The 27,268-nt window shown below is 41.8% G+C and overlaps 1 protein-coding gene across 19 annotated transcripts in view; it reads right to left on the bottom strand.

Moving 5' to 3' along the window:
* The window catches only part of PTPRF (protein tyrosine phosphatase receptor type F), a 376,703-nt gene that overhangs the window by 191,178 nt on the left and 158,257 nt on the right, over window positions 1-27,268 (bottom strand). For all 19 annotated transcript variants that reach the window (XM_038143940.1, XM_038143941.1, XM_038143936.1 and 16 more), the window contains 2 exons: window positions 3,128-3,273; window positions 309-450 (listed from right to left, as the gene is read on the bottom strand). In XM_038143940.1, coding sequence (XP_037999868.1) covers window positions 309-450; window positions 3,128-3,273 — 288 coding nt within the window. The remainder of the gene's footprint in view (window positions 1-308; window positions 451-3,127; window positions 3,274-27,268) is intronic.

The raw sequence follows: 27,268 nt of genomic DNA on the forward strand, positions 1-27,268 counted from the left end.
TATGAAAGCAAATAGATGAGAAAAGTATATAAATGTCTCTATAGATAGCCCTCCAAGTCAGAAATGACACCTCTCAATCAGACAACAAAAACACTTTAAAGACAGCTCAGAATCTGCAATCCTTCCATGATTGTCTCAAAAATATGATGTTCTATTATAGGAGAAATTATAGCAACTGCTGCAGGAAGAACACAGCTTTACCCAATCAAGCTAGAATATCATCACGCCATTTAAATGCAGCACATCAACATGTAGCTGCCAAAGCCACGTCTCCTGCCACTTAAGGAATGCAAAAACTTCCCCCTTACCTTCTAACACTGTTAACTTGGCACTGGTGTTTATCTCCCCCACACTATTGGTGGCTGTGCACTCATAGATAGCCTCATCTCGATGGACACGCAGGGGCTGTATCCGCAGAACTGATCCCGATCCATCATCAAACTCGATAACCTTTGAAAAGGAAAAGAGAGCACCTCATTACTGGCATCTTCTGCAACAAACACTGAAATACAAAACAATCTAGGGGCTGAAGAACAAAACCCAAAACAAAACAAGTCCTGTAAGCCCTAAAATACCATGCAGTGAGTTAAGTGTTCCAAATGCAGTAGCATGTTCCAAATGCAGTAGCACAAAAATTTCAGTGTCAAGAACCTATCTGTCCTCTGAGGAGGCCAGAACAAATGAAGATCCAATGAGGTTCTTTATGGATCAATTAAGGTTGACAAATTATCAACCTGGTAATAAAGATGTGAATCTGATGATTTAAAACATCTGAGCCATATTTGCACTAATGATTTTACTAATCACTGGTAACAATTTAGTGCCAACTTTCACCTTGATGGAAGAGGAGAATGATATACTCCTGTGGGATTGCAGGGAAACAGTAACAAAACTTGAATAAAACCTTGAGGACCTCCAGCGCATGCTAACTCCAGCAGAGTGAGAGGTTTTAATGTTCCTCAGCACTGGGTACTTTGCAACTGTGGCATAATCAACAATGATGTAATTACACTTCCTTCCCCAGCATAAATAAATTAAGTCTTTAATAAATCATTGTCTTTCCATCCATCCTGCTACGCTGCAAAATGCATGGAAGAAAAAGGTATTTATTAGTTTGTAGCTGGATCACTATATGCTATTTCGTAACAGCAAGGCTGTGAAGGCACAGCCTCAAGCCCCTATTAATGTCAAACTCACCCTTCTCCTATTACAGAGTACAGCAAAAGTTGGAAATACTACCTGATGTGCAGAGAGTGACAGCATGAGGGAAAGGCAGATGCCACCCACCCCTGTCCCTTGGGAACTGAGGGGGAGATGAAGAGACTTAAAGGATCCCTCGTTCCAGACATGGATGTCAACCTAGGGCTGCTATTCCCATGCAAAACTTTCACCCTATTTTCAAGGGCCTGTAGAGGAGCATTTCCCACAGCGTGAAGATCAACAGAGAGAGAACAGCAAGGAGGAAAACAATGCGCCACAAGACTCTGCAGTGACAGGAGAAATAGGAAGAAACCAAAAGGTAACCAAGACCACTAAAAAATCTGTTAATCCTCATGTTGGAGGGAATAGCCCTTCTGTTTCAAGAAGAAACCCCTAATACAGTCAGGTAAAGAAAGAGAAATATGAATATCACTATAATACACTTTAAAGAATTAATTTTTTTAAAATACTTATCTTTAAATTAAACATGAAACTGTGACAATATACTAAATCTTTACAAAGGGCAGAGCTACTGCTAAATTTTAAAACAAGACAAAGTCAGCTACAGAGATTAATTCACTTCAGTGATAAGGACTAAAAAGCTAAGAGATGAAACAGCAGAAATCTTTTTTGCCCTCACTATCCTTTGAACAAACACTGTGTGATAGGAGCAGAGCTACAACTACTAAGGGCCAGACAGATGCTGAGGCCAAAATGTTGTTAATTCGCTAACAATGGATACCTCTGCTGTGTCACAACTTAGCATGTGTACATCAGCTTTGGTTTTTTTTCTCCATTTAAACTTACTTCCAGATTTTCCCTAATTAAGACTAATAATGAAGTAAAATTAATAGTTACTTAGGAAAAAATAATCACTATCTCCTGACACAGGCTATGCATCCAAATTGATGTGAAAAAAGGTATGAAATTGCTCCTATAAATGCATATAATATAGCATAGCCCTCTGGTAATCCACAACAAGCACCAAATGCACTATAAAGGTTGTATCTACTTACAAGTTAGAATGTTTAAATAGTTCCTATACAACAAAACCTTTACCAGGGAAAAATAACAATGTAAAACAAGATTAAAATTGATTACTTTAATCAACATTTTCTGCTCACATATGAATTCATGATTAAAATTGGTGAGTTGAATCAATCCATTCTGGGCAGCAAAGTCATCTTGTGCTCCAGTCAGAAAAGCAAAAACATCAAAGACAGAGGATTAGAGGAAAGGCAGCAGAATTGTAGAAGGGTCACATTCGCAGGGGCAGTTTTAGAGAAGGGAGCCCAACACCAAAAAGGAAAGCGGAGAAAAAGGTGGAGAAAGTCAGTGAAAATGTATTTGCTATGTAAAATATAAACCAAATTGAACCCCTTTTCAAAGATGTTTCTGATACCTGCTCTTCTCCCTTCCTTTCCCTCCTACTTTAGCTCACAGGGACGTCATTTAACCCTTCACCATTCCCTTTCCAACTACCTTTGTGGGAGGGATGGCAGTAGCCATCACTTAGAAAGATTTCCAGTAGTGTTTTGGTATTTCACTTTTGAATTCAACTGGGGGCTGCAGGTCAAAGAGCAGCCTTATAAATTCTGACAATGAAAAGAGAAAAGTACTGCTAGATCCAGCCCTTATCTGCCGTCCAATTCTCTGTAAGCCCCGGTCTCCCATCTAAAGGAGGATGTCCTGTTGGTGTGTTTCCAGCATCATGCTCAAAGGATACCACCTGCTCCACAGATTGCATTGCTGCAGGGAAGAAAACGTGCTTTACACTAAAGCTTTACACTCTGTATTGTAGTGATGAAGAGATACCCAGGTTGCAGTGATAGTTATTGTGCAATTAAGACCTGTGAGGATTAGATTGAGCACCAAATTTTTGGGTTTGGGCTTTATTTTTTTTTTTTTTTTCCCTTTTGGTAATTACCTCAAACCGCTGAGAACTGACTTTCTTCCCCTTCTTCATCCACGTGATACGAGGTTTGGGCTCTCCTGTTGCTTGACACACAAAAGAGGCCACTCCTCCAGAGATCCCAATCTGATCTTCAGGAGCCTTCATAAATGTTGGCTTGCCTGGAAAAATAACCAAATCACCCCCATGAGGACATAACATCAGATAAGCATGGAATGTGTCATGTTAATCTAAATTATAAGATAACTGGTGCTCCTACTACAAATCCAGGTTGAATGGCCTCAGCCACATAAATTCAGTGCAGACTGCAACATGACAAGGACAGTTTCTGCCTGAGTACCTTTTTCCCCTGAAATGGATAAAGTCCATCTGGCTTGCCTATAAATGAGGGCAATAGAAGGCTCCCCCCTGCCCCCTGGGCATTCATTCAGGTATATGACAATTTGGAAGCATTTTACAGTTTATTTTTTAATAAATGGATTTTTGCAGATTTATACCATGCTCATAGCACTGACAATTACAGAACAGCTGACACACCAAACCTACGAAATGTACCGTATCTTGACATTAGTTTAACTGAAAGCTGTTAACACATCCATAAAAAATTAACAGATACAGTTTTAAGTATACAAATAACAACCTTTAGTTTCATTTTAAATGTGGACTGACATAAAAATCCTACAGTTTAAGTATCTGGAAACCTGCAGAGGCTAGCCTATGCTTGTTAAGAAACTAATCACTAGAAATGAAAGTCAGCAAGGAAACCAAAATAGCATTCAGGCATGAAAGACTTGGCAAAAATGAAAAAAAAAAAAAAAAAAAGAAGTATCATATAACATTTAAATAATCAATTTAAAATCTCATGAAAATAGAGCTGTGTCTTCAAGATTTACATAACAGATTCAGATGGATAAAACTATGCATCCAGGCTGAATGGTTGTATTATTCTTCTGTACTCGCCGTATGGGAAAATTTTGCACTATGTGGTCTGAGGATCATCTTGAAACACTGCTTTATCCTCATGAGAAGCATGTGATGATCCTATATTCCTACAAAGCATTAAAATATTTAACTCCACAGGGAGAGTTAACAGAGTCCACCCATGATGCCATTCCATGCACAGGTCACACTATGGCCATGTTTCAAATACAATTCTGATCAACCACCTCAAAGATGAACCTGACCTATAAACAGGTCAGAGACAGCTACTGGCACGTAGAAAGGAGCCTGAGTAAAAGAAGAAACCTGTTCAACCCCAAGATAACAAACCAATGACCCCAGCAGAGCTGCTGGTGGTTCCACACCTTCACATTCCAGGCACATCCAGGAGTGTTTCCTTGAGGGAGTGGGGCATGACATCTGTCAGCCCAGGTGCTCTGACCTCTAGACAAACTGAGGGCTGAATTTCCCTGATCTAGGAGGGATACAAATTCAGCGATCCCAAAAGACAACAGCCTTTAAATGTATTTTTCTAATATTTGAAAGATTTAAATTCTATGGATGCAGTTGCAGTTACAGGTGAACCAGACAGGCAGTGGCAGAGACTGAAGAGGGCAGGGGCAAGTGTTCTGCTCCTCATCCCCCTCACTGCCCCTCCCTGCCTCCAGACACTGGCACCTGAATCCTACAAGGAGCCCCAGCGTCATCAAAGCCTCTGTGGAACAGATTTGGGCTCCTAACCTGGCACAAAGATGCTTTTTTTCTTCTTTTCCAAGCAGTGCATGGAGAGCAGTGGCTCAGGGCAAGATGAGGCAGAGCTTAAGAGACAGCACCTTTTTCTCAGCAACTGAGGAGCACAATTTCACCCCATTCTGAACTGCAGTCCTGGGAGACCTGGCTGAAACTGTGGCACCTCCTCAACCGTAGTTCCACCTTCTGGTTTAGCCCACGTTAACTGCTTATGCTGATCCCTGTCCTGGCAGTGTGGCATGGTGTGACAACACACACAGCCACTCAACCAAGTGAACTATTTCAATCCTCCCTGCTTTCGACAAAGTCCAGAGACCAGGTTCTGCCTTGCTCCAAGGCATATGGCACAGGCCAGGGAGACTGCCAAAGGCCCAGGATGCTTCTTGCTTCTCCCACATGGCCCCACTGCCTGTGAGGGGTGTCAGGGAGTGCTACAAGATGGTCTTTGTGAGGAGAGGTCAGGGCTGCCCTGTGCTGGACACAGAAGTCCCACCATGGCCCCACAGCATGGCACAGCCAGGCTCGTCATGGTGGTGCCTCTGTGGTAACAGGTTAAGAAAAGGCAGAACACCTCATTGGTATGAGGAATGAGGTAAAAAGTGAGAAACAGCCCTGTGAGCACTGAGCCAGAGGGGCATGAGGAGCTCCAGGTGCCTGAGCAGGCATTCCCCTGCAGCCCATGGAGACACCACGGTGAAGCAGGTATTCCTGGCAGCCTGCAGCTGGCTGAGGTCAACCCACTGGTTTCAGAGGGGGGGATAAGGCCAGACCAGTTGTCACCACCTGGAGAGCCAGCCAGCAGCTGAGGCCCCCCACAGCAGAGGGGGCTGGCAGTCAGCCACTGCGGAGGCAGCAGCACAGCAGAACCCTTCAACACCTGCCACACCCGATGCTCCACAGGGCTGTGCTCCTGCGCTGGGGAGCCACCAAGCACCCCCGTGGGGACATGCCAGCCCCAACCCCGGCCAATCTGGGGGTCACAGCTGAGACACTGCAGTGCAGAGCAGGACCTCTGCTGCTGCTGCTCGCTCAGCCTGATTTCCAGAAGGTCCTGGAGGACAGCAGATCCAGCACGGCCAGCACTGCCTGCGCAGAAGTGGATACACATGTTCTGTCCTCAACAAGCTTCTATGATGGAGTATCACAGACCTGGCCTCACCACAGAAATTCCTCACAAAAGTGTACTGAATTTTGCCATCCTTGGTGTAGACAGCCCCCAGGACTGTGCTCAGACCCCAGAAAATGCCTTTTAAGACATGATGGCTGCTATCTAAAGGCTTAGGCACATTGTCCTGACATGAACAGCAAGCAATTATTAAGTCTGCTTGCTTAACTGATGCTGATTCCACATATTTACTCATCTATAATCATGTCTATTTCTACTTAGTTTGTATTTACATATATCTCTGTTTATTCACCTCTCATCTATTCCAGAGAAATGTTAATTTACCATTCAGGCTGCTAGTGATGGCATTGTGATTGACTGTTTTGCTATGCAGTGTGCTGAGCTGATGCCTTGTATTGCACTTCAGCAGTTGATTTGGTTTTCTGATTTTCTGTTATTTACTCTGTGATCTTAGTAAAGTAGTGTAATTTTTTTTTCAAATGGCAAATACAGCAGAATCCAAAAACTTTTGTCCTTGAAGAATACAAGGCAATTATATCTCTGACTTTATACTTACTCGCCAGCACATACACTGAGGACTTACTTTACTTTTGTACATTTAAGAAAGATCAATACTATTAAAACCAGAACAAAAGGAAACGGAACATTCACCGGCAGTGAAAGGTAAAAAACCTGCTGCCTTGATTTTACATTGTTGCAATGAACCTTTTTCCCCTGCACATTTGAGCGACACTGATTTCTGGAAACAATCTAAATCCTCCAAGACTGGTCACAGGAGTACACCTGTATATAAACCAAATTCTCAGTCTGAGAAAAGGTATTTCTACAAAGGCATTTTAAATATTTCTATGCCCTGAAATTTTGAAATGGAAGGAAAGCACTAATTAAGCAAACCTATAATCCTGAGTCCTAGCCCCAGGACAATAGAGTTGGGCATGAGTCGGGCATATTTTTATACTGATTGGTAACTGTTACAGCAAATCCCAAAATTCATCCCAGTCAGAGCTAACACAAGTGCAATAGAGTATCCACTAAACTCCTGGTGTCTGTGAAAAATGTGTTTTAAGTGGACTAGACAACCTCCACATCTCCCCTACAACCAACATCTCTCTAACTCTACTGTGCAGAGGAAGCTGCCATGAGACTATCACCAGTTACCTCCAAGGGGCAACACTGGGGAGACAGCCAGATCATGGTACAAGTTGTCTTTTTTACCCCGTTTTGAGCATTTGCACTCTTAGGGTAGCGCTAGAAACACAGTCAGAAAAAATAAGGATGCACTGAAAATACAGAGTAACTTACATGTGGTCCTTTCCCGCTCCTTAAATTCAAAATGAGCAGAGTGTCCATGGAAGATTATGCATGTATGAAGTTTTAATTTAGCTGCTTATTGCTCAAACATGCTACATATAAATACAAGGAACTGACATGTCTTTAGCAGTGAAAACCTGTCCTTTCCCTGATAACCTATGGACCAAAGCTGAAGATTTTCTGTTGAAAGCTTAATGGGAGGGGAGAAAGGAAAAAGATCTATTGTAGTTCAAAGACAAAACTCTGAAATATCAGCCTGAGAGAACCTCCTGAGCAAGTCTTGCATGACAGCAGGGAGAGGTGCCGGATGGCTGGGTGCCCATCACACCCACCTTCACTTACTCCATCACATGGAGTAACAACTCCAGACTGGCACAGTTCCCCTAAGTCCAAACTACTCCAGTCTTTCTCTCCCTGGCCTCTCTGCTTGGTGACAGACACCTGGAGCACATTCAGGCCTCACACTCTGAACTAACTCGTGCTCCTCACTTCAAAACCAAGTTCCTGTTACACCAGGAATAGATGTCCCTGCTCTCCTTTCTATTCACTCACAGCCTTCAGGCAGAAGAATGGGAACTTTCACCTTCTTGGCTGAAATTTTCTCTGTTAGGTCTTTGCTCAAAACAAAATTATTCTGGAAAGCTTATGGGAACAACACAATTCTGGGGAGGAAGACTGTAAAAAATAGAGTATTTTTTTCTCTTGTAAGAAACTGACTTCATCTTATTTGGCTGGGGGCAGAAAAATAACAACTTGCTCAGACAGGCTCTCCATTGAGAAATTAAAACCAAAAAACAACATTTCAGAAGAAAAGGACTTTCCTTCCACATTTGGTAGTGTTGAAAAAGCCACTTGCCGAGCAAGCACAGATTTGTGGATAATCCTGTAAAGTGAATCCCAAAGAGGGCCTCATGGCATGGACAAGATGCTTGCAGAGATTTAGGTACACAGTGCTCCACTGAGCTATCCTGGAAAAACAGCAGAAAACTCATGCAGTGTCCTGAGCTGGGTGTGTGAAGGGCTCAGAAGTAAAGCTCCTTTGAATTATATTCTAAAAGGTCAGCAAGAATGTGCAAAGAAAGCCAGAGACAGTCAGGTATGCGCTAAGCAATGTGGCTGTTGCCTGCCCTTCCCTGCAAAACAGTGTGATGGGTGTGGGAGGGGAACCTGAAGCCCCCAAAGACAGAACCTCAGATTTCCTGGAGAGCCACTGACACATTTCCTGCAGGATACTTCAGAGCCAGGCACAGCCATGGAGAAGTCTCTCTCACCTGTATGTTATATATAAAATCACTGTTGTTCCCTGCCATTCTGGAAAATTTGTTGTGAAACAATTCTTATAAATCAGAAAACCATCTCAGCATCTGTTTTAAAATCTGCCCTACCAAACATCTGTACCAGAAAAGTAAAATTTCAGTTCCCTTTTCCAGGTTTTCTTTTCTTTACCAGGTAAGTTTAGAGTCACTTCATCACATGTGCTGTTTTTAGGCTGCGCAGCTTCTTAGTGAACCCAAAGGACTTTCCCAGGCAGCAAAGGAAAATCTTGTCAGATTTCCTTCAAGGCTGAGGACAGAAGGGTAGACTCCCTCTACCTTGGCAAAGTGTCTTTTATGTGAACCATGGTCTTTGAGGAGTAACATACACTCTGCATTACCTGACTTGAATACTAGCCAGATCCTTGTAAAATAATGCTGGGTCCTGGGTAATTAGTACAGATGCTTGCATTTTGATACGCATTAAGCACACAATTGTCACGTAAAATATGTTTCCTTGTAATAATATACACAAATGTTAACTTGTTTTATTTCAAAGACCCATCATTTTCTTAAAATAAATGGAAAAATTAAATGGAATCCGGATGCATTTTCAGGATTTAGCACCCACATCAAATATTCCTCATTCAAAAATTTTAATTCAGGGACTGGCAACATAATGCTTCTTCTGTTCTTGTGGATGCCATTTTTCCAAATGGTCACACAAAGGTTTGAGGAAAAATGTATTCTTGAACACGTCTGCAATTAAGTGTTCTATGAACACCCACCTGCTGTGAGAGATTTTGAAGAAAAAATCTCTGTCCTCATGGTACAAGTTCTCACTACTCTAAATAGATGGGCAGCCAAAAATAAGACTCATGTTGTAGGAGAGGGAAGCTTATATTTTTATCCGAAAGCTTTTACGACTTGAGCTAAATTAAGATTGGAAGCAGACTCCTCTGTGAACAAAAAAATTACAGTTGCAATATAAGATGAACTGGATAAGGACATACAATAGGCATAGGAAATCTTATTTAGGTGCCTGGCCTAAATGAATATTAAGAAATTACTGACACCGGAATGAACAGATCACAATGAAATCAGTTCCTGAGCCTGGAAATTGTGAAATTCAGGTTTAAATCCCTGCCTTTAACCTTCCCTGTCACATAGACAAAGGCACAACTGTGCCTCACCTTCCTCTGTAAAACTAACCTGCTGTTCTCACATGGCTGCTGTCAAGACAAATACGCGAAAAATGATGATGTGGCTCAGTTATAACACTGGGAAGAAACCAACAATGACACAGACCTTCTCATGTTCATGACTGACTTTGAAGTGGAAATGAAGTGGTCTAGAAGACAAAGGTGGCCCATGCTTTTATGTACAGCTATACAGTATTTCTAGGGTTCCTTTATGATCCTGGGTGATTGATTTCTGTGCATGGATGGATGCCTACTGGAAAGATACTCTGGAGAAAGCTGATCGGTGATTCTTCTCTGAAGCATCCATTGCAGAGGGCCCCCAGCCATCCTCATGTTTAGCATCCTAATGCTTTCCTTGCAATATACCCACCATTATTTAAATGTAGTTCCCGCCCCTTTGTGATTAGCAGGAATACTGTTTGGCAAAATACAATTTTTCAAACTTGCACATTTTATCCTTGGATAATTTATATGTAGGAAGAGCCTGTTTGAGCCTTGTAATAACATTTCTTTAACAACAGCTTAGTAAAGCCTCTGTGGTCTCGGTGAGCACAATCCTAATTCATTCCTTATTTCTTCTATTTTGGTTTTATTTCACTAAGATGACAGCACTTCGTAAATGAAACTTCTGTTCTTTATTGTTTGGTGCAAAGTACTTATTAAATAAATGCAAATGTATGTGGTGGGGTGTTGCATGCTCGGATACTTCCACAATTTTCTTTTTATCCAATATATGGATCATAACCCTTTCTCCCATCCACTTTAAAAAAACACTTAATAGCACCCCAATCACAGAAAATGGCACTCCGAAGTCAACATATTCCTCAGATCAATCTGAATTACAGGTTACCTCATGTTACCTGCATATTTCTCCTTTTTTTTATGATCTTATTTTGTTTTAATGCTTAAGAGATTCCCAACAGCTAGGACAAATGATTCTGCTATTTCAATCCAATTTTAGTGGCTGAGTTTTCCAGCTTCAAGTGTGAATGTCCATGATAATCAAATCTACAAACATTATCTCAGAGCAAGTTGCATTTCTCCTCGCCACCTTCTCCTGACTTCCATGAAGTTACTCAGAGATAACTTTTGAGTTTGTACAAAATGAAATCAAATAAAGTGAATGATTAATATTCACAATTCCAAGAAGTAGATCTTTTAACATGTTCAATGACCTCTGTAACTTTCAGTAAAAAAAAAAAAAATCACATTACAAAAATAACAAAAGCAGTCATTCAGCAGAAGCTGTGCTTCTCCCTAAACACCAGCAGGAAACACACTGAACTAAGATTCAAGGCACTCATTTCAGCAGGCAAGACCCACTATGCTTTGTTTATCTGGAGCAAGCTTAACTAAAGGAGAATGCAAGGATATATGTAAGGTTAAACACATACTTTTATCAGTATTTGTAGCTCAGAATTTCTTCTTCAACTCCTTCAACAATCTTCAACTCCTGCTTCTTCACCATCTTGGCAAAGAGGCTCTTTCCCTAGCATAAGCCCAGTCTAAAGGCAAAGCCTTTGACAGGTCTGAGGTGCCTCTGCAGACACATAGCACGAACTCCCACACCCAGACAGGCAATTGCAAGCCCTCTTTTCCCTTTTGCCAACACAGGATTTATACTCACAAGTTTAACTAAAAATGAAGTATTTTTAATTTTCTTCTTGAAGAAACATCTTAAAAACCTCCTGTGCCCTATGTACTTCTAGTTCATGTCTGGACAGTTACACATACATCAACCTTCACCAACAGAAACTCAGCCTTCCCTGTTAAATGCTGATGTTTGGATAAACCTGCTTATTCCACAGCAATATGGGTTAAAAGCCATTAGCTCACTCAAGTGTAAAGGCCATGATTACTGGATATTAATAAACTACAGCAACAGCCTGTCATCATAGTATTGCACTTTAGTAAATTTCTAATTCTGTCTCTTTATGAATCATGGAAATTGTTGACAAAGTTTAAACGCCTAAAATTAACTGACGGTACTGAACCAGAATTGTCTCAGGCAGCCATCACACGAGGATGCTGTGCGAGGCACATTCTGGGTGCTGATTTATTTGTGGAGTTTTATGCAGACAACTTAGACCTTAACGCAGTGGGGAGGTGGTTTTTCTCCATATCACATCTGCAGGGGGCCTACAGATTTTGCACACAGGGTGGCAAATTTTCTCCGTTATTTTTCCAGGCTGTTGTAATTGCAATGTCTTTCTCAAAGTGCCTGGCTAGCTATCAGTGTGAGCTGCTTTACATCTTAGTGAGAAAATCCCTAACTCTGGCTAATCCCTGGGCTTTGACTGACTCTCATCCATGGGAAGGGGGTGGGGGGGAAATAAATCAATCCCTCTACTATGACATCATTCTTACCTGCTTCCAATACCTGAAATAACACGTAACCAAAAAAAAGAAAAATATTCCAAGAAGCATAAAGCAGTCCTGCTTACAACTGAAGAATACTGGTTAAAAACAAAGCAAAAAAGCAGCCCAGTAAAACATCTTTCTAGAACTTGAGGTTGCCTTCATTTCCATCTTCTGCTTTTACGTTTCCCTAGAGCACTCACAGCTTGTGTGCACAGCCTTTTACATATTTTGGGGAAAAGCCAGAGCTATATATGGGTTCAGCTTTAACTTCCCAGCATTTATACCAAGCATTACACAGAGCAGAAAAACAAAGGAGAGCAGAGAAGCGCTGCTCTAACTACAGACCTTCCAGCAGCCTCACGGAATGGTTTTCTGCTTTAATTTAAAACTGAAACCTGAAGTCAAATTTCCACCTGGTAATAGCTTAAAGGCACTTCCAATTAACTTGGTAATACACACTTTCTGAGTTAATAAATTTTTCAGCCTCTGTGTTTAATACAATTAAGCATTTGGGCCTTTGGCCTTAGACCTTATTCAGCCTGAGAAAGGACTGCAGGGAGACAGTCTCCAATTATCACCATTTACACAACATTCACTTAAGGGCTTTCAAATGCATACATATAGAACATTCATTTTATCATACACAAAATTCAGTACCTGAATTCAGGCTGCCTGTCTCTTGCACACAGTATCTACAAGGGACAAAACCCCCATCTAAGGGGCTCTAACATCAAGTCATCAGCACACTGCCTAACACAGAACAGCTGTGCCTGCTCCTAGCAACTTACTTTTCCTTCCATATCTGCATTTTGTTATTTGCAAATTTCTTCAAAACTTCAAAGTTAATAAAGCATATTGCATAGTGTAAAGAACCTGCTAAGATATGCAGAACCAGGAAACAGACAAAACTGAAATCTTGTGCTTGAAAAAACATGAAAATTAATTTTGCCAGCATGCCTACCACATTAAACACTTTTTTTTTTTTTTTTTTACACAAAAGGATTAAAAGGTTTTAATCCGTTTTTTCCTAAGCAGCTAGTTCTTGATTCAGCAGTTCAAAAGGCTTTGCCAAGTTCAGGTTTTTCCTCTGCTTTTAAGAATTAAAAGCAAGTGCAAACCTTATTTTGTAAACAGATACCATAACAGAATGATTCCAACAGAACTGGGAGCCAGAATAAGTGACCTCTTCAGAATATTTGTTACTAAAGCAAAGGCATTCTGGGCTCTGAGGAAGGGACCTGCATTTCATTTTAATGCCACTGTATATTGCTCTGTCCTCCTCCTATAGTAATGAACCAAATTCCTGCCTCATCTACTGCTAAAGACGAAGACTTTCTGCTTAGTGATAGCAAGCGCATGCTGCCATTTCTGTAATACAGTATTTTTTTTTCTATTTGTGTCAACTGTTTCATCATGCAGCAGCAGTAGTACAGTCTGCAGAAAAAACCAAGAAATATAATTTCCACATTTAAATGTTTACCAGAGCACAGGCCTAGGTACCCAAGCAAAATACTCTCAAGAAGGGGAAAGAAAAAAGTAGATCACAGAATGTTCTGAGTTGAAAAGCACCCACCAGGATCATCAAGTCCAACTCTTAAGTGAATGGCCCACATAGGTATTAAACTCACAACCCTGGTGTGATCAGCATCATGCTCTAACTAAGGAAGCTCATCTCAGAGTCTCAATTGTTTTGACACAGTCTTTCCTGAAAGTCCCTGAAAAACAGGTCTATTTCTCCATTAAAAGGCTTCCTCCAAGTCAGTCTCCTTAGAAGCCTGGACAGAGGTTGAAAAATGAAGGTTTGAGCACTTCTGGGAGACATCACTGAGCATTTTTTACCCAGTAATGATGCACTTTTGCAATGGCTAAATGAAGGCACAGAGCCTCCCACAACTGAAAAGCCCTTTGAGCAGAGTTTCGATGTCAGGGCTACCACCTCCACCTGGCAGCCAGACAAGGACCACACAGAGTGTCACAGACATGCTGTGCGGTGCCCAGGGGCTGCAGGGAGACTGAGATGCTCAAGAGCCAGGAAAACTCCAGAAGCCACTGTGTCCCATCCAGGAACCACACCTGAGCTCTCCCAAAATGACTCTCTATGTAGGTGGAAAATCCCTGATTCCATATAACCAGATGGATGTCCAAACCCCACAGTAAAGAGAATCAGAGGCAGACATCAGAGATTTAGAGTTTTACAGCTGCTACAACCCAGCTCTGTCCTGTGCACAGAGGAGGGCAGGTGCTTCATGCCAGGAGGTGCCCAGTTCCCTCCACCACCTAGGGATTTCTGGTTCAGAAAGGACTGATTCTAGAAAAACATCAAAATTAATCACCTTCATGTTTGCTGCATTCTTGATTTAAGTTTTCTAGCGCCCATTCCTTGCTGTGTTATGAATTTAACAGATAAAATGAAAACCTCTTTTCACTTTAATAACTTTTCTCTGTAGACAATCAGCTCAGCCTCTGCTTCTAAACTGAGTTTCTTAAATCTCCAGCTACCAGGCATGGTTCCAGATTTTATTTTTCTGTGGCCTTTTATTTACACCAAACTTTTACATTATTTGACCCAATTATGCACAGAGTTGCAAGAAATGCAGAAAGCCAAAGCCCACATGGAGAAGTTACCATTTGCCCCACTGCAGAAAGTTGCTGTGGTTACCAGGTTTACCCTGAAGCCTGGCAGATCATGTAATGGGACCACAAGGCGCTGAGTTTGAGCTACCAGAGCTGGCTGAGGAAGTGTGCAGGGGTTGGAGGGTGCACTGCAGAGGAAAGGCTGCACACAGGACCTGTGGGGCTGGGGAGCCAGGCCAGTGGGTGGCACTGGGGCTGCTGGGGAACCCACTTATGCCACAGGCTCCATGGCAGCGCACGGCTCGGCAGGGACCGATCTGTCTAAAGGAGAAAAATCTACCACGTCATGAATTATCTCTTTTTCAGCACTTCTGACAATATCTGTGTCTCTGGGAAAAAGAAAACCAGTTAACATCACCACTGCAGCAGGTATCTTGGCAAGGCAGCACACATATTCCATTGGGGGTGGGGGGGGGTATTTCGGTGTGTTTTATTCTCACCAAGCCAGAACACTGCCTGCTACCCAGAAACAAATTTTCCTAGTTAAAAACAGGAAAGAAGCACATGTTAAATCTCCAGCTACCAGGCAGTCTGGAAAGATGTTTGTGTATCTCAGGTTTGGGGATGAACACATGGAAGGCTGCACATGCCACGAGAGCAAGAAGACAAGTATGCTGCTTACAGAGATTGCCATATTTGTATTTGCCAGAAGTGCATTTGCCTACACCACTTAATTTCATTCTCACTGCCAGACAAAACTATCACATGCTACAAACTTAGGGGACACACATACAGATGTCAAACCTGCAAGGTTCAGCTTGTTTTTAAGCTCTTTGTGGAGACTACAGAGGATATATTTAGAAAACAAGTTTGTCTCCTAGAGTGCTGTCTAAGTCTCTCTCACCCATTGTTGCTTTGTTGACTGAGTCCCAAGGTTCCTGGCTTCGCACTCCAATTGCTGAACTAAAATCCAGACCAGCAAAGAGGATGACAAGCTACCTCACAGCAAGTTAACTGCACCTCTTAGGCTTTGCATGCAAGAGAAAGAAGGCACTCTTTTACCTTGGGGATATGACATCCCAGTATGTTTTGTGAAAGACTGGGGTAAAACACAAATCTCTGTGAATCTGAGGCTTGAAAGAATGTCAGCCTTTCTTAACCTACTGCAAGTCAGCATATTGCTACACCATAATGCAGCCTAGAAAGAACAGGAAGAGACAAAGGAGCCTGTCCAATTATGCCTGCCTCGGGTGAATTTTATTAGTCGCTCAGGTCTATTTACAGTGAGGATAGCATACCTTTATACAGGCAAATGGATCTTGCTTAAGAATTACCCATGCAGGAATAATCCCCTGCCTATCACCAATCGTTGATTTTCATGTTGTGTTTTAAAGTCTGACTTGAAGGTAGATGCCTGCCAACTCTGCTTGTGTTCTCCAAGAATAAATGTTTATCAAAGGGGGGCACCCCATTTGCTGAGCTGGAATTAGTTACACCAACAGGGGATCAAATGGGTTGTTGCCTGTCACTGTTATCAAAGAAGAATTTGAAACACAAACACTAAGCAGCAGCAATTGAGCACTGAAACTTGTCAGAGCAAGCATGACATGGGACAGCCAAAATGTAGACACAGGGTGCTGGAAGAGGCTCTCAAGTACAGTCCTGTCCCACGGCCTCCCCAGGGCTGCAGTGCACAACCTCTTCTGTAAGGGGATCATGCATTAGCTTAAAATAGGTTTGAGTTTCAACCACACTTCTCACTGGAAAACGGTTCCAAAATTATGGTCATGGAAACATTGTGGGGAAACAGACTGGTTTTTAAAGTCATTTGTTGTCACTCATATTTACTTGTTTGTGCACTAAACACAATCCTTTAGCTAAAAAAGGTTATGTTCCGTCTCTGTGCCTTTTCTCTCCTTCCTCCAAAAGGTACCTCAGATCCATTTTTATGCCCTTCTTAAAACAGTAAAATGTTTATCTTACATAACCCCTGAGACTCCATAGGCTGGAGATCTCATTAAAAAAAAAGAGCCAAACAACAAAAACAAAACACAATGTGTGTTGATTCTTGCAGAATTCTTTGACTTTGCTTCATACTTTCTTCTGATAGAATCCAGAATACTTTATCATCATCATCTTATTAAATACATGTATTTGGGCTTGGGCATCTCGAGATCACCATTCATCATCTTACCATCACCTTTTTTTCTCACTCCCTCTTTTTTCTTTTTTTAAAATTAACTTATACAGCTGGATATGGCTTTTGTTAATTGTTCTGCATAACTTAAAATGAACCAAGAACCCATTCAGTCTTAGTTTAATTTGTAAGATCACATTTATAATGTCCTCATGAAATACCATTCTGAGCTTCAATAAAACTTACAGTTCTGCTGATCATGCACAAGAAGTGTTTGTTAATAAGACTACTTAGAAATCTACCCTTGCACTTTCATATTCAAGTACATGTCCAGATCTCCATTTTAACCATGGTTATGGAAGAAAAGAGTTTATTCATGGCTTGCTAACGGCCTCAAAGGCATGGTTACTGTGCAAATTCAAAATGATGCTGTTGAGTCATACAGAGCATGTAATTCAGAATTGTTAGAATATAATCTCAGATAATTAAGTATGAGATAAAGGTAGAAAAAGCAGATGAACAGTAACCTGGGAGAACAAGGCCACCAGCACAAGAGCAGCTCTCCACATTCTGCGTGCTTAAAGAATAAAACCAAGGCTGACAACACGATTCGCAAAGCGCTGAAATCACCCAAAACCACCAGTCATAATCCGAGATGCACATTTCCTTCAGCCAAGCATTTTACCACTATTACTAGTGATAAAGCTGGCATATGAATTAAAGATTTGAGAAAGGATGATGACAGTATGGAAATTAATCACACATTAGTTTAAAACTTCCAACTGCCTTGGTGTCGTGAAGCCATCACACTGCCACATCCCAGAGAGAAGTGAAGAAATGACACACCATTCCACCACCCTAAGGAAAGACAATCTCCTACTCCAAGCATCTTAAAATCTATTAAGTGTTTTCATTGAGTTGCACCAAATTGTATTTGGGGCCAGTGTCTTAAATTCCTAGTATCAGAAAGCCCCACTGAAAGCACTAAAAATTCAACAGCAACATTGTAGCAGACAGGGATTTATCTTTCAGACTGCTGTGATAATTATTAATATTACAGGCACTTTTGTTTTGATAATTTGGCACTCCACCTATGAATAACTGAACTTCACGAAATTATATAGAGCAATATTAGTGCTGTTCTTGCTGTATTAACAGGCACCCATGTATGTAATTCATGCAGAGTGGTTTCTCACTATATCCACACTGCACATAATGCCATTAGGCACCGATGGGCTGGCTTGCAACCAAGCTCACCCTTTGTGGAATCCCTTCTGGACAGCAGAACAGCTGACTGGTTAGGAAACCTTGGGCAGAAGGACAGCAGTTCTTTAACACAGACCTTAGAACTTCAGAAAAACTCAGGAGGCGCTCTTCTGACACTTATCTCCTTCTTGGATGGAGAGATGTGGTGTCTTTATTCCTTCCTGGAATAATGATGCTTGAACAGATCAGTCAGAACGCTGACTGCTAAAATTAAAACAGCTTAAATTGAATGCAGGACTGTCACACATTGTCAAGTGTGCTACAGAAAGGAAGGAGAACAGAAACAGCTTCATCGCTGCTTCACTGCTGCCCAAGTGTGAGTTTGCAGTTGCACAGGAAGGAGAAACCTGAATTTAGGACTTGACAAGCAGGATTAAGGAGAAACACATTATTTTTACACCCCTTCTCTCTTCCAATTCTTTGCTCATCATTTTATTGAGGAATCAGATCTCAACTGTTTGGGACATCTGCTCTGTAACTCCTCTCTCAGAATTCTGATGTTTCCTTAAAATTCAGGTTTGTTGCCATTTTGGCATGATTTAAAGAGACTGAATGTAGCTAAATGACTCGGAATACTGCAAAGCATTTGTGTTTCATTGTGTTGTGGTTTTTTTCTTTAACAATGAGAAGGCCATTTCATTTATGAAAGAAACAAGGAAAACCCTGCATAAAGAGTTTTTTAAAGGGCTGTTATCTGGAGGAAGCCATAGCAAAGCAGTAGTAGCAACACACCCTTCCTAGAACTTGCTTTTTTCCATCCTTCTACTAACTTTCTGTATAAATTCATAGAAAATTACATTCTTAACATCTTAGCCAGTATATCCTTAGTAAATTCTAGATGCTTGCAGTTATTTAGTATCAGGAATTTAAGAGGAGACAAGTGGTGTTGTTTCTATCATCTTTCATTAATTTTTGGTGACAAACAGCCAAGACCATGCAGCTGAGATAACTGCCCCCTGAAAGGGCAAGACATTCACTGCTCCAAGAGCAGCTCAGCTCTTCCCATCCACCACCAAGAACCCAGAATGTGCTCTGCTTGCCAGAAGTGACACCCTGAACCCTAATGTCCTGTGCTGTAGGCCAGGCTGGAAAACACAGCAAATGTTGAAACAAACTTGACTGTATCTCCTCTCACCTAAGTAAGTGACAGCTTCCTAAAATATTCTTGTCCTAGTCACTTGAGAAAACTGTGTTTTCAGATACCTTCTGACAGGTGCACTTGAAAAGGGTGGAAAAATATGCAGCAGAAATAAAAGTTGGATCAGATATAACTGTCTTCATGGAGCCTGGAACCACTTCTGCAACAACACAGGGGAGAAAATGCAAACTATTTTCTTTCATTCTTTATGGAAAAGACTCCATTCAATCATAAAACCATAGCTGGGAAGGAACCTCAAGAGGTCTCCAGTATAAGCTCCTGCTTGAAGTGGAACCCTGCCCAGCACTAGATCACTTGAGCGGTGCTGATGTCCAGCTGAACCTCGGGAAGCTCTGAGAACAGACCACCTTGTTAAACAGCCTCCTCCAGCCTGCTCTGCCCTCCAAGAGGAAAAGCTTCTTTCAATTATTAATAGTGAACTTCAATACAATCTCCTCTGTCTCTCCACCTCATCTCTGCTAATCTTATCTATTATGACAGCTATTGAGCAACTGGATGACTAAAGATGGCAGACACTCTGACTGCATGCATCCATCAGAGCCCACGTTTAAATAAACAAACCCACTATTTTCAAACATGGCTAATCACCACATCAATAGACTTATTAATTGGATTCCTCGACATGGTTGGATGCATGTTGCAGCAGCAGGGACTGGCTTCAACAAACACTGAGCTCTACTTCATCCATATGTCTCAAAGATAAAAGAAAAACTGGAGTGCAATCAAATGCAGTGGATTAAATAACAAAAGAAATTAAACAAAATGGACATTGAATTTGTTTCGTTGTATACATTCTGTGCACACACACACACACCCTGCCACAGTTTTGAGCATGTCAAGAGCTTATGATTCATAGAACAATTTAGTTTGGAAGGGACTTTTGGAGGTCATCCCTTCCAAACATCCACTTAAAGCAGCGCCAACTTCAAAGCTGGATTCAACTCCGGAGCTGGATCAGGTTTCCTGGGATCCCATTCAGTCAAGCTTGGAGTATTTTCAACAGTGGCCATTCCAAAACATCCCTGGGGCTCTGGTATGATGCTTGGCCATCTTCATGGCAAGGGAATTTTTAAAAAAATTCTTATTATAGCTTATCACTATTTCCCATGTTGGAGCTTATGTCTCTGTTGGCTCTCATCACATCACCACAAACCTGCCAGAAGAGCCTGACTGCTCCTGCTCTACACCCTCTGCTCCACCCCCTCCCATCAGGCAGCTAAAAAGAGCAGTGAGGTCCCATTTGCATCCATCTCATCCTAAGGCCAAACAAACCCACCTCCTCCCACCTCGCCTGGCTCATCTTGTGCTCCAGAATCCTCTCAACCAGCTCAGTACCAGTGTATTGTGCTCCCAGACACCAGTCCATGATGCTGCACTCCTTTCCTCAGCAGAAGATAAAATTTTTTGCTACCTGCCTTTAGCAGGAAGGGCTACATTTAGGAGTCAGTCCAGCTCTCCAATGTTTCATGTGTGTTCAGAATCATCTACAAGCTCTCTGCTGTAAGCATAAAGTATGACCATTGCTAATGAAAGATGACTTCTTACAATACCTCCAAGACCATATGAACAGTGCAGGATATCAGCCTGCAAATTTATCTCTCTTACACAGAAATATTACTTGACTAGCAGCCACATCCCTTCCAAATAAACTTCAATTACAATTATTTTCAATGTTTTCACATCTTGCAACTCTAGCTCAGGGAATGGCAAGCCCCTGAAGAGTGTTATTCTCAGGTACCTTGGAACAGTGTTATTCCCTGGTGCTTGTCATATTCCTCACACCTTTGGCTAGACAACACATCTTCTATTTATTTTTTAATCAGATTTCTACTATTTACTTTCCCTGCTCTACTGGTTTCGAGACAAACAATTCTTCTGCTGTATTTACTGAAGCTCACACAGTGCATCACAAAATGTGGGGGTTACAACTGTTACCATTTCAGAATCCCTGGCACTCTAAAGGAAAAGTGGTTCAATAAGGCTCCCACTACACAGGACTGCTACACACACTACTAACATTTAAACACTTTGAAAGACACTTCCCACTTCTGTTTCAACACATCACATTTATTTACATTCAGTTATTATGTTAAGTCTATGCACCAAATGAATCCCAGTTGCAACTTCCACTAAGTAATCAAGTAACTGAGCATTTTAGAGCCACAAACAATAGATTTTGCCTTTTTTTGGATATACTAAACTAGCCCTTTGTCACTGCAAAAAGAGAGGTTGACATCTGAGATATAAAATGCTCAAAAGAAGGCTGTATCAGTTAATCAAAAGTGAATGATGACTGCAACAAACTATCAATTCTGACATAAAAAAAATGAAAGCAGGAGACACTATCCCACACTGGCGATTCCATTAACTCTTTTTTACTTATTTTTGACTGTTCATACACTATCAAGAGCCATGTGGTGAGTAAGAGCAGCAGCATACAGAGGCCAGTGTTGCCAAGCCTCAATTTTCAGGAAACTGCTTTTAGCAACTCCCTAGCCCACTGAATGTGACCATGGAAGCAGGGAAAAACCAGGTTCTGCTGCCAGCAGCAATCACAGCAGACAATCTTTTTCCTCTAACATGAGAATTACTTTAATTTTGCCCATGAGAAACTAAACTATTTAGATTCTGGCACCATCACAAGAACTAAATGCAATAGGAAATATATTGCATGTTTTTAATATAAACAGATCTTTCTTCTTGATTTCTCAAGCACTCTTTCATTTTCCATTGTATCCAGCTCTTACAGACATTTCTAATTCCCACTCACACGCAGGTTCAAGAGAATTCACAGACACCAAGGGGTGAACTTTCAACACCACATTTTTTATCATCAGATCTCTTAGTATCAATCAACAAAGCAGGTGAGCAATGGAAAGCAGTTACTGGTTTCTCACTCTTACGCATAAGGGATGTGACATTCTTGCCAATTTGACAAGTAATGGTGTTGCTGGCCTAGTAACCCCAGTATGGGGGAGATTCTAGGGAAACATTTGGAGGAGGATGCACTGATGGGGGTATTCAAACAGCACCAACAAAACCAAAGCACCATTCCATCTTTTTTTCTCTCTGCCTTTGAAGAAACTGCATTTAATGGTCAGAACTGTAAACTCCTCCCTGGAAAAGCTGAGCTATTACTACTTTTCAACTTGATAAAGCCACTTTGTTTTGCATGGCAGAATGGGAAAGTTTAGCAGTCTGTGTTAGACACAGTATGGTACAAGGGGATTTTTATGGAGGTTTGTGTACAAGTCAGCAGGCAATGATTAGACTGACAAGGACTCAAGTCAGAGCACTGACAAGAGAAACTGTCAATGTGTAACCACCACCTGTTCTCAGAACTCTGACTTTTCCTGGCAGTTCTGGGATCCTCCAGTGATAACAAGAGGCAGAATTAGTCAAGTCTATAATTTGTGGAAAGGTCCTCCTTGATTAGCCATCCATCAGGGTGTACAGACAAGGGTATTTGCTGTCCTCTCATAATGGCTAGCTCCTTGCTCCCTGGAACATGGAAGGGGCTCTGCAAAGACAGCAGAAGTGCCCATCTGCAATCTCCAGGTAATAACCTATATGCTGGAGGAGGATGTATGTGCCTTGCTTGTCTGGATCCTTAAGACAACCTGCTTTGTGTGGTGCAAGTGAAGAGGTCATTAAATCTTTCAGGTGGAGAGAAATGTTACTGAGACTAGCAGAGCAGCTAAGGCTTAACGTCTCCAAAGCTCAGTCTGGGAGCTCAGACTGAGAACCAGCTGGCTGGAGAGGGAGCTGATGAATGTGTTCAGGCTGGGCAAATCCTTTTATTCTAGTACTTAAACACCCAGGACATGGCATAAAAAAGGGCCTTTCTCACCTGCTGCATCCTCCTGGAGAAGGAATGATCAACTGTCAAGAAATATGCCTTCTCTAAAGAAAAATATTAACTGTAGAAGCAGCCTAATAGCTCCACTGGAAAGTCTGGGAAATGAGGGAGCCTGTTCCTACCAACAGCCACAGCAATTCAACCCCTGCACTGAGGAAATGTCCACCATGACAAGTGATTCCATCTAGTTGTAAGGTCAGCCACTAGAGAAAGGCTGCCCACAGGATGCAGCTAAATACAGCAACTAACATCCATTAGCTGAAGAGCACAGAGCAGCAAGGCAGCAGACTCTGCAGGTGGGAGGGATGAGGAGCAGCCAGGCTGGGCATGCTGGCCCTCCTGCAGCTCTGTGAGGAAGGGAACAGGTGTGCAGTAACAACTCCAGACAGGTAACAGCCATGGGCTGTAACCTGTATGTACACAGAAATTAACAACAGCTCAAGGCGCACTACTGGTATAACCCTCTGAATTATTTCCTATCCAGCCAGTCGTTATCTTCCTGGTTTTTCCCCGTTTCTAATGAAATTCAGCGTCTCCAACAGTATATTGCACAATACTGACTGCAAGCACACATGGTTTTCAGGAATACTACTAAGAACTGTCACAAACTCTGCATATTGCGAGGAACCTTGGCTACTCTGAGAAAGCCAATGAGCAGAACAAAAACCACCCAACAACTCCAGCTAAGTGTGAGATAGCTCACATGAACTGTGGATGAAACAAGCAGAGGGGAGACTGTCAGGGAGAGTCTCAGCAGTCAGGAAAGGCTGGATGAGAATGGAGGAAAACAAGGTGACAACAATAATGAAGATTATCTTGCTTACAAACTAAAGGAGGAAAAGGAGGAGTAGCAGCAGCAGGGAGGGTGAGAACAGCCTTCAAGGATCTGGGAAAAAAACCTGTAAGATGAAAAGGATTTTTTTTTTTCTTTTTGCATGTCATGCAAATGGTCAACAATTCACAGTCACAAAGCTGCTGAAAGGGAGTTTAAGGTTATGATGTTTGAGGTAAACTTCTATACCATACTCCCAAGGTATAAATATACTGACAGTTAAACACTGGAACAGCTTGCTGGAGAAATGGTGGGCTCTTCTCTCACCAGAAGTTTTTAAGGACATGCTAGACAAACATCTGTTGTAAACAGCTTAGAGCAATCCTGTCTGAGCAGAAAAAGGCGAGATGAAATTCCCTTCCACCACTATTTGCTGCAAGTAGAAATCTTCTATTCCTTTTTGAAGTTCAAGAAACAGTTTTATTTCAAATTTTGTAGAGAAGCTCAGTCCTGCCCACATCTGTAACCACTGGGCTGCAATATACCTGCAGGAGGACAGCTAAAGACAAGCAGATTCAGGTTCCTGCAGCTACAGGGCTGCCAGGTACTCCCACATCCCTTTGCTCCACAGGGATCAAAATATTTGGCACTGACAAATGGTAACCTCATATAACCAAGCATTCCTTTACTGTAGACATATTTTACCTACTCCAGAAGACAAGAGAGCCCCAGCCTGGACCAGGTGAGCCTGCAGAGCCACCAAAGCAGTGCCCCTTGCAAAGGGCAGTCCCACACTGAGCACATGGACATGGTCTGCAGGCAGCCCACCTCCTGTTCCTCATATAACCAGACTGCAGCCAAAATAACCTCAGATTTATACCAGATTACAGGAATGTTTATGAATTCATAACTCTACATCAGACTACTACTAAATCTATAAACCATATAGGGAAAACTCCCGAGCTGCGTAAGGGATTACTAAGCTAAGAGGGAAAAAATTCTAATGCAAGGAATCCCAGTAAGTCCCCCATGTATTTAAAAATAAAATAAACATTTAAACAGTGATATTTTGGACTACTCATTTAATAATTACCTTAATTCTGAAGTTATGTATAATTTTAGCATGAAACCAGCAATAACTTAAACCCTTCAGGTCCAGGAACTGGACTTTCTACAAGCTCCTCCCATTTGAACCCCAGCAGCATCAGTTCCTGTTGTGTGCTGTGGAACACACGCTGCCCTCTGGCACTGATGCTCTGCCGGGCCTCTGGGAAGCCCTCCTGGAAGGCTCCTGCAGAAAACAGGAAAACCATCTGAGGAAGTCTTAACCATAAGGGCTGGCCAACAAGACATGATGAACACCACCCACAGGAACTAAGAATGCCCACATTATTGCCTGTTTTCAAGGTTGCTAAGGCATAATCTCAGTCTCTGCATTGATTTGGGTTTGTCCCCAAACTTGGGCACTTTGACCTGAATGAGCCATTGGCAGCTTCCCACGGCAGTGAGCAGCCAAGGTTTGTTGTCATCAGCAGCTGCCAGGACACGACTCCCTCCCACTCATGCCTAAGGGCTCCCCTCTGACGCTCCTGAGTCCTCTGCAAAAGACACAGCAACATCTGGTTTTTGTAATGATGTAAGAGTAGCCATTTTCTGTGAGCACTATTTCCATAAAGCTACCTCAGGGCCTGTTTGCTATTTGGTGAAATTCCCAGTACAGCTTGATCTACTTAATTTTTAGCACAGCAAAAATACCAGCACTGTAGAATCCCAAAGATCTGACCTGAGACCAGAGCTTATTACTCAATTAGGAAAAGTGGATGAGCACAAGCCAGTTCTCTAAGATGGAACTAAATGAGAATCGTAACAAAGTAGGGAGGGTTTTATTCACCCATGTAACAAACAGCAGAAATGGTCAACCAAGGTAGATGACAGTCGGGACTGTCTAATTTAAGGTAACATGTTTTGTCAAGAAAACACTCTTCTGGGTTCCAAATTAACTGTAACCACTCAGAAAAGCACGGGCCACAGTGCCTAACCTAGATGCTTTCAGTGAGGTGCTCTGCGCAGTTGTGGTCATGAAAGCAGAAAGAGCATAGACATGGACTTGGAAGAAGACAGAACTACATTACTGCAAAAAGGCAAGAGAATTTTTAAGGCAAAATAATCTAATACCTACATCAACTGTGACTTGCCCTTGGACAGCAGGGTTGACAAAACTCTAGAGAACTGTCTGCGAGAAAAGAGTGAGATGGGTGATCCCATTTCATACTTGCAAGAGAAACAGTAATTCAGCTGAACGTAAAAGTGATAAATTCGAAACTGTAAGTCTTTTGTTTTAATAGCCACACAACAGATAATTAACCTTTAGTCAGTGAGGTGCCCCAGAGCAGCAGCAGAAGCAGGAGGCTTGGAGAATTCCCTTACAGGACAATGGCTTAGGGCAGGAATGGCATTAATCAATGACCTCACTGTACTCTATACTATAATAGATGCATATTAATATTCATAGATTTTTAGGACTGAATGGTCCACTCTATCATCCAGCCTGACCTCCATTCTGACACAGGACGTGCTTCATCCAGCTCCTCCAGCCTCTGGTTCCTGTTAGGCTTTTCTCTGCTAGGTCAAAAGAGGCTGCTTGTAATACAGAGGCTCTAAGGAGGTTGCAATGCAAATTTTGGCTCAGCAAGATCTGTTGATAAAGTACTGAGCTGAGATCCAAGTGTCAGGAATTAAATAAACCCTACAGTTATGTCAAATAATCCAAGAAGCAGGAAATGGGAAATGATCCCTGAGCACGTGCAGTAGGTGAGGAAAGCACACTCCCAGTCCCTCTCCAGACCCCTTTCAGGGTACGGCTGCACCTTTATGAGGCCACCCACAAATGCAGTGTGGGGCTTTCCATGATGTATGTCAGCAATATTTTTATGTTACAGATGATGGGATCACACCACTCCCCATTAGCTAATGCTTTTGGAATGGCAGTATGTTCAAGCCAAACACACATTTTTAAGCAATTCTGGACCAGAAGTACCCAGGAAGCAAACAACATTTTTATTCTTTTTTAAATTATCTTCACCTCTGTGACACTGGAAGAAAAAAAAGGAGGATTTGTATTCCTAATTTTAGAAGGGTTCAGCTTTTGGGTGACTCCTTCTTGGGAAAGGTTAATTCTTATGAACTGCATAGCTTAAATATGTTTCAATACAAGCATTAAGATCCACCCAAAAGGGATCCTTTCAGAAAATAAGAGCCTAAAACTTAGTGGTTTATTTTTTTTAATCTATACAGCTTCCAACAGTTTCTAACTCACTGTGGGTTTTATGGAAATGAAGAGCAGTAATTCCTACCCTGACGCACTTTCCTTCAGACTGATACCTCTGTGATAAACTGTTAAAAAATAAAAAAGGTCGGCTTACCTGTCTAAGAATTAAGCAGTAACTG

The sequence above is a fragment of the Motacilla alba genome, chromosome 8 (assembly GCF_015832195.1).
Source record: "Motacilla alba alba isolate MOTALB_02 chromosome 8, Motacilla_alba_V1.0_pri, whole genome shotgun sequence".
Taxonomy (NCBI): domain Eukaryota; kingdom Metazoa; phylum Chordata; class Aves; order Passeriformes; family Motacillidae; genus Motacilla; species Motacilla alba.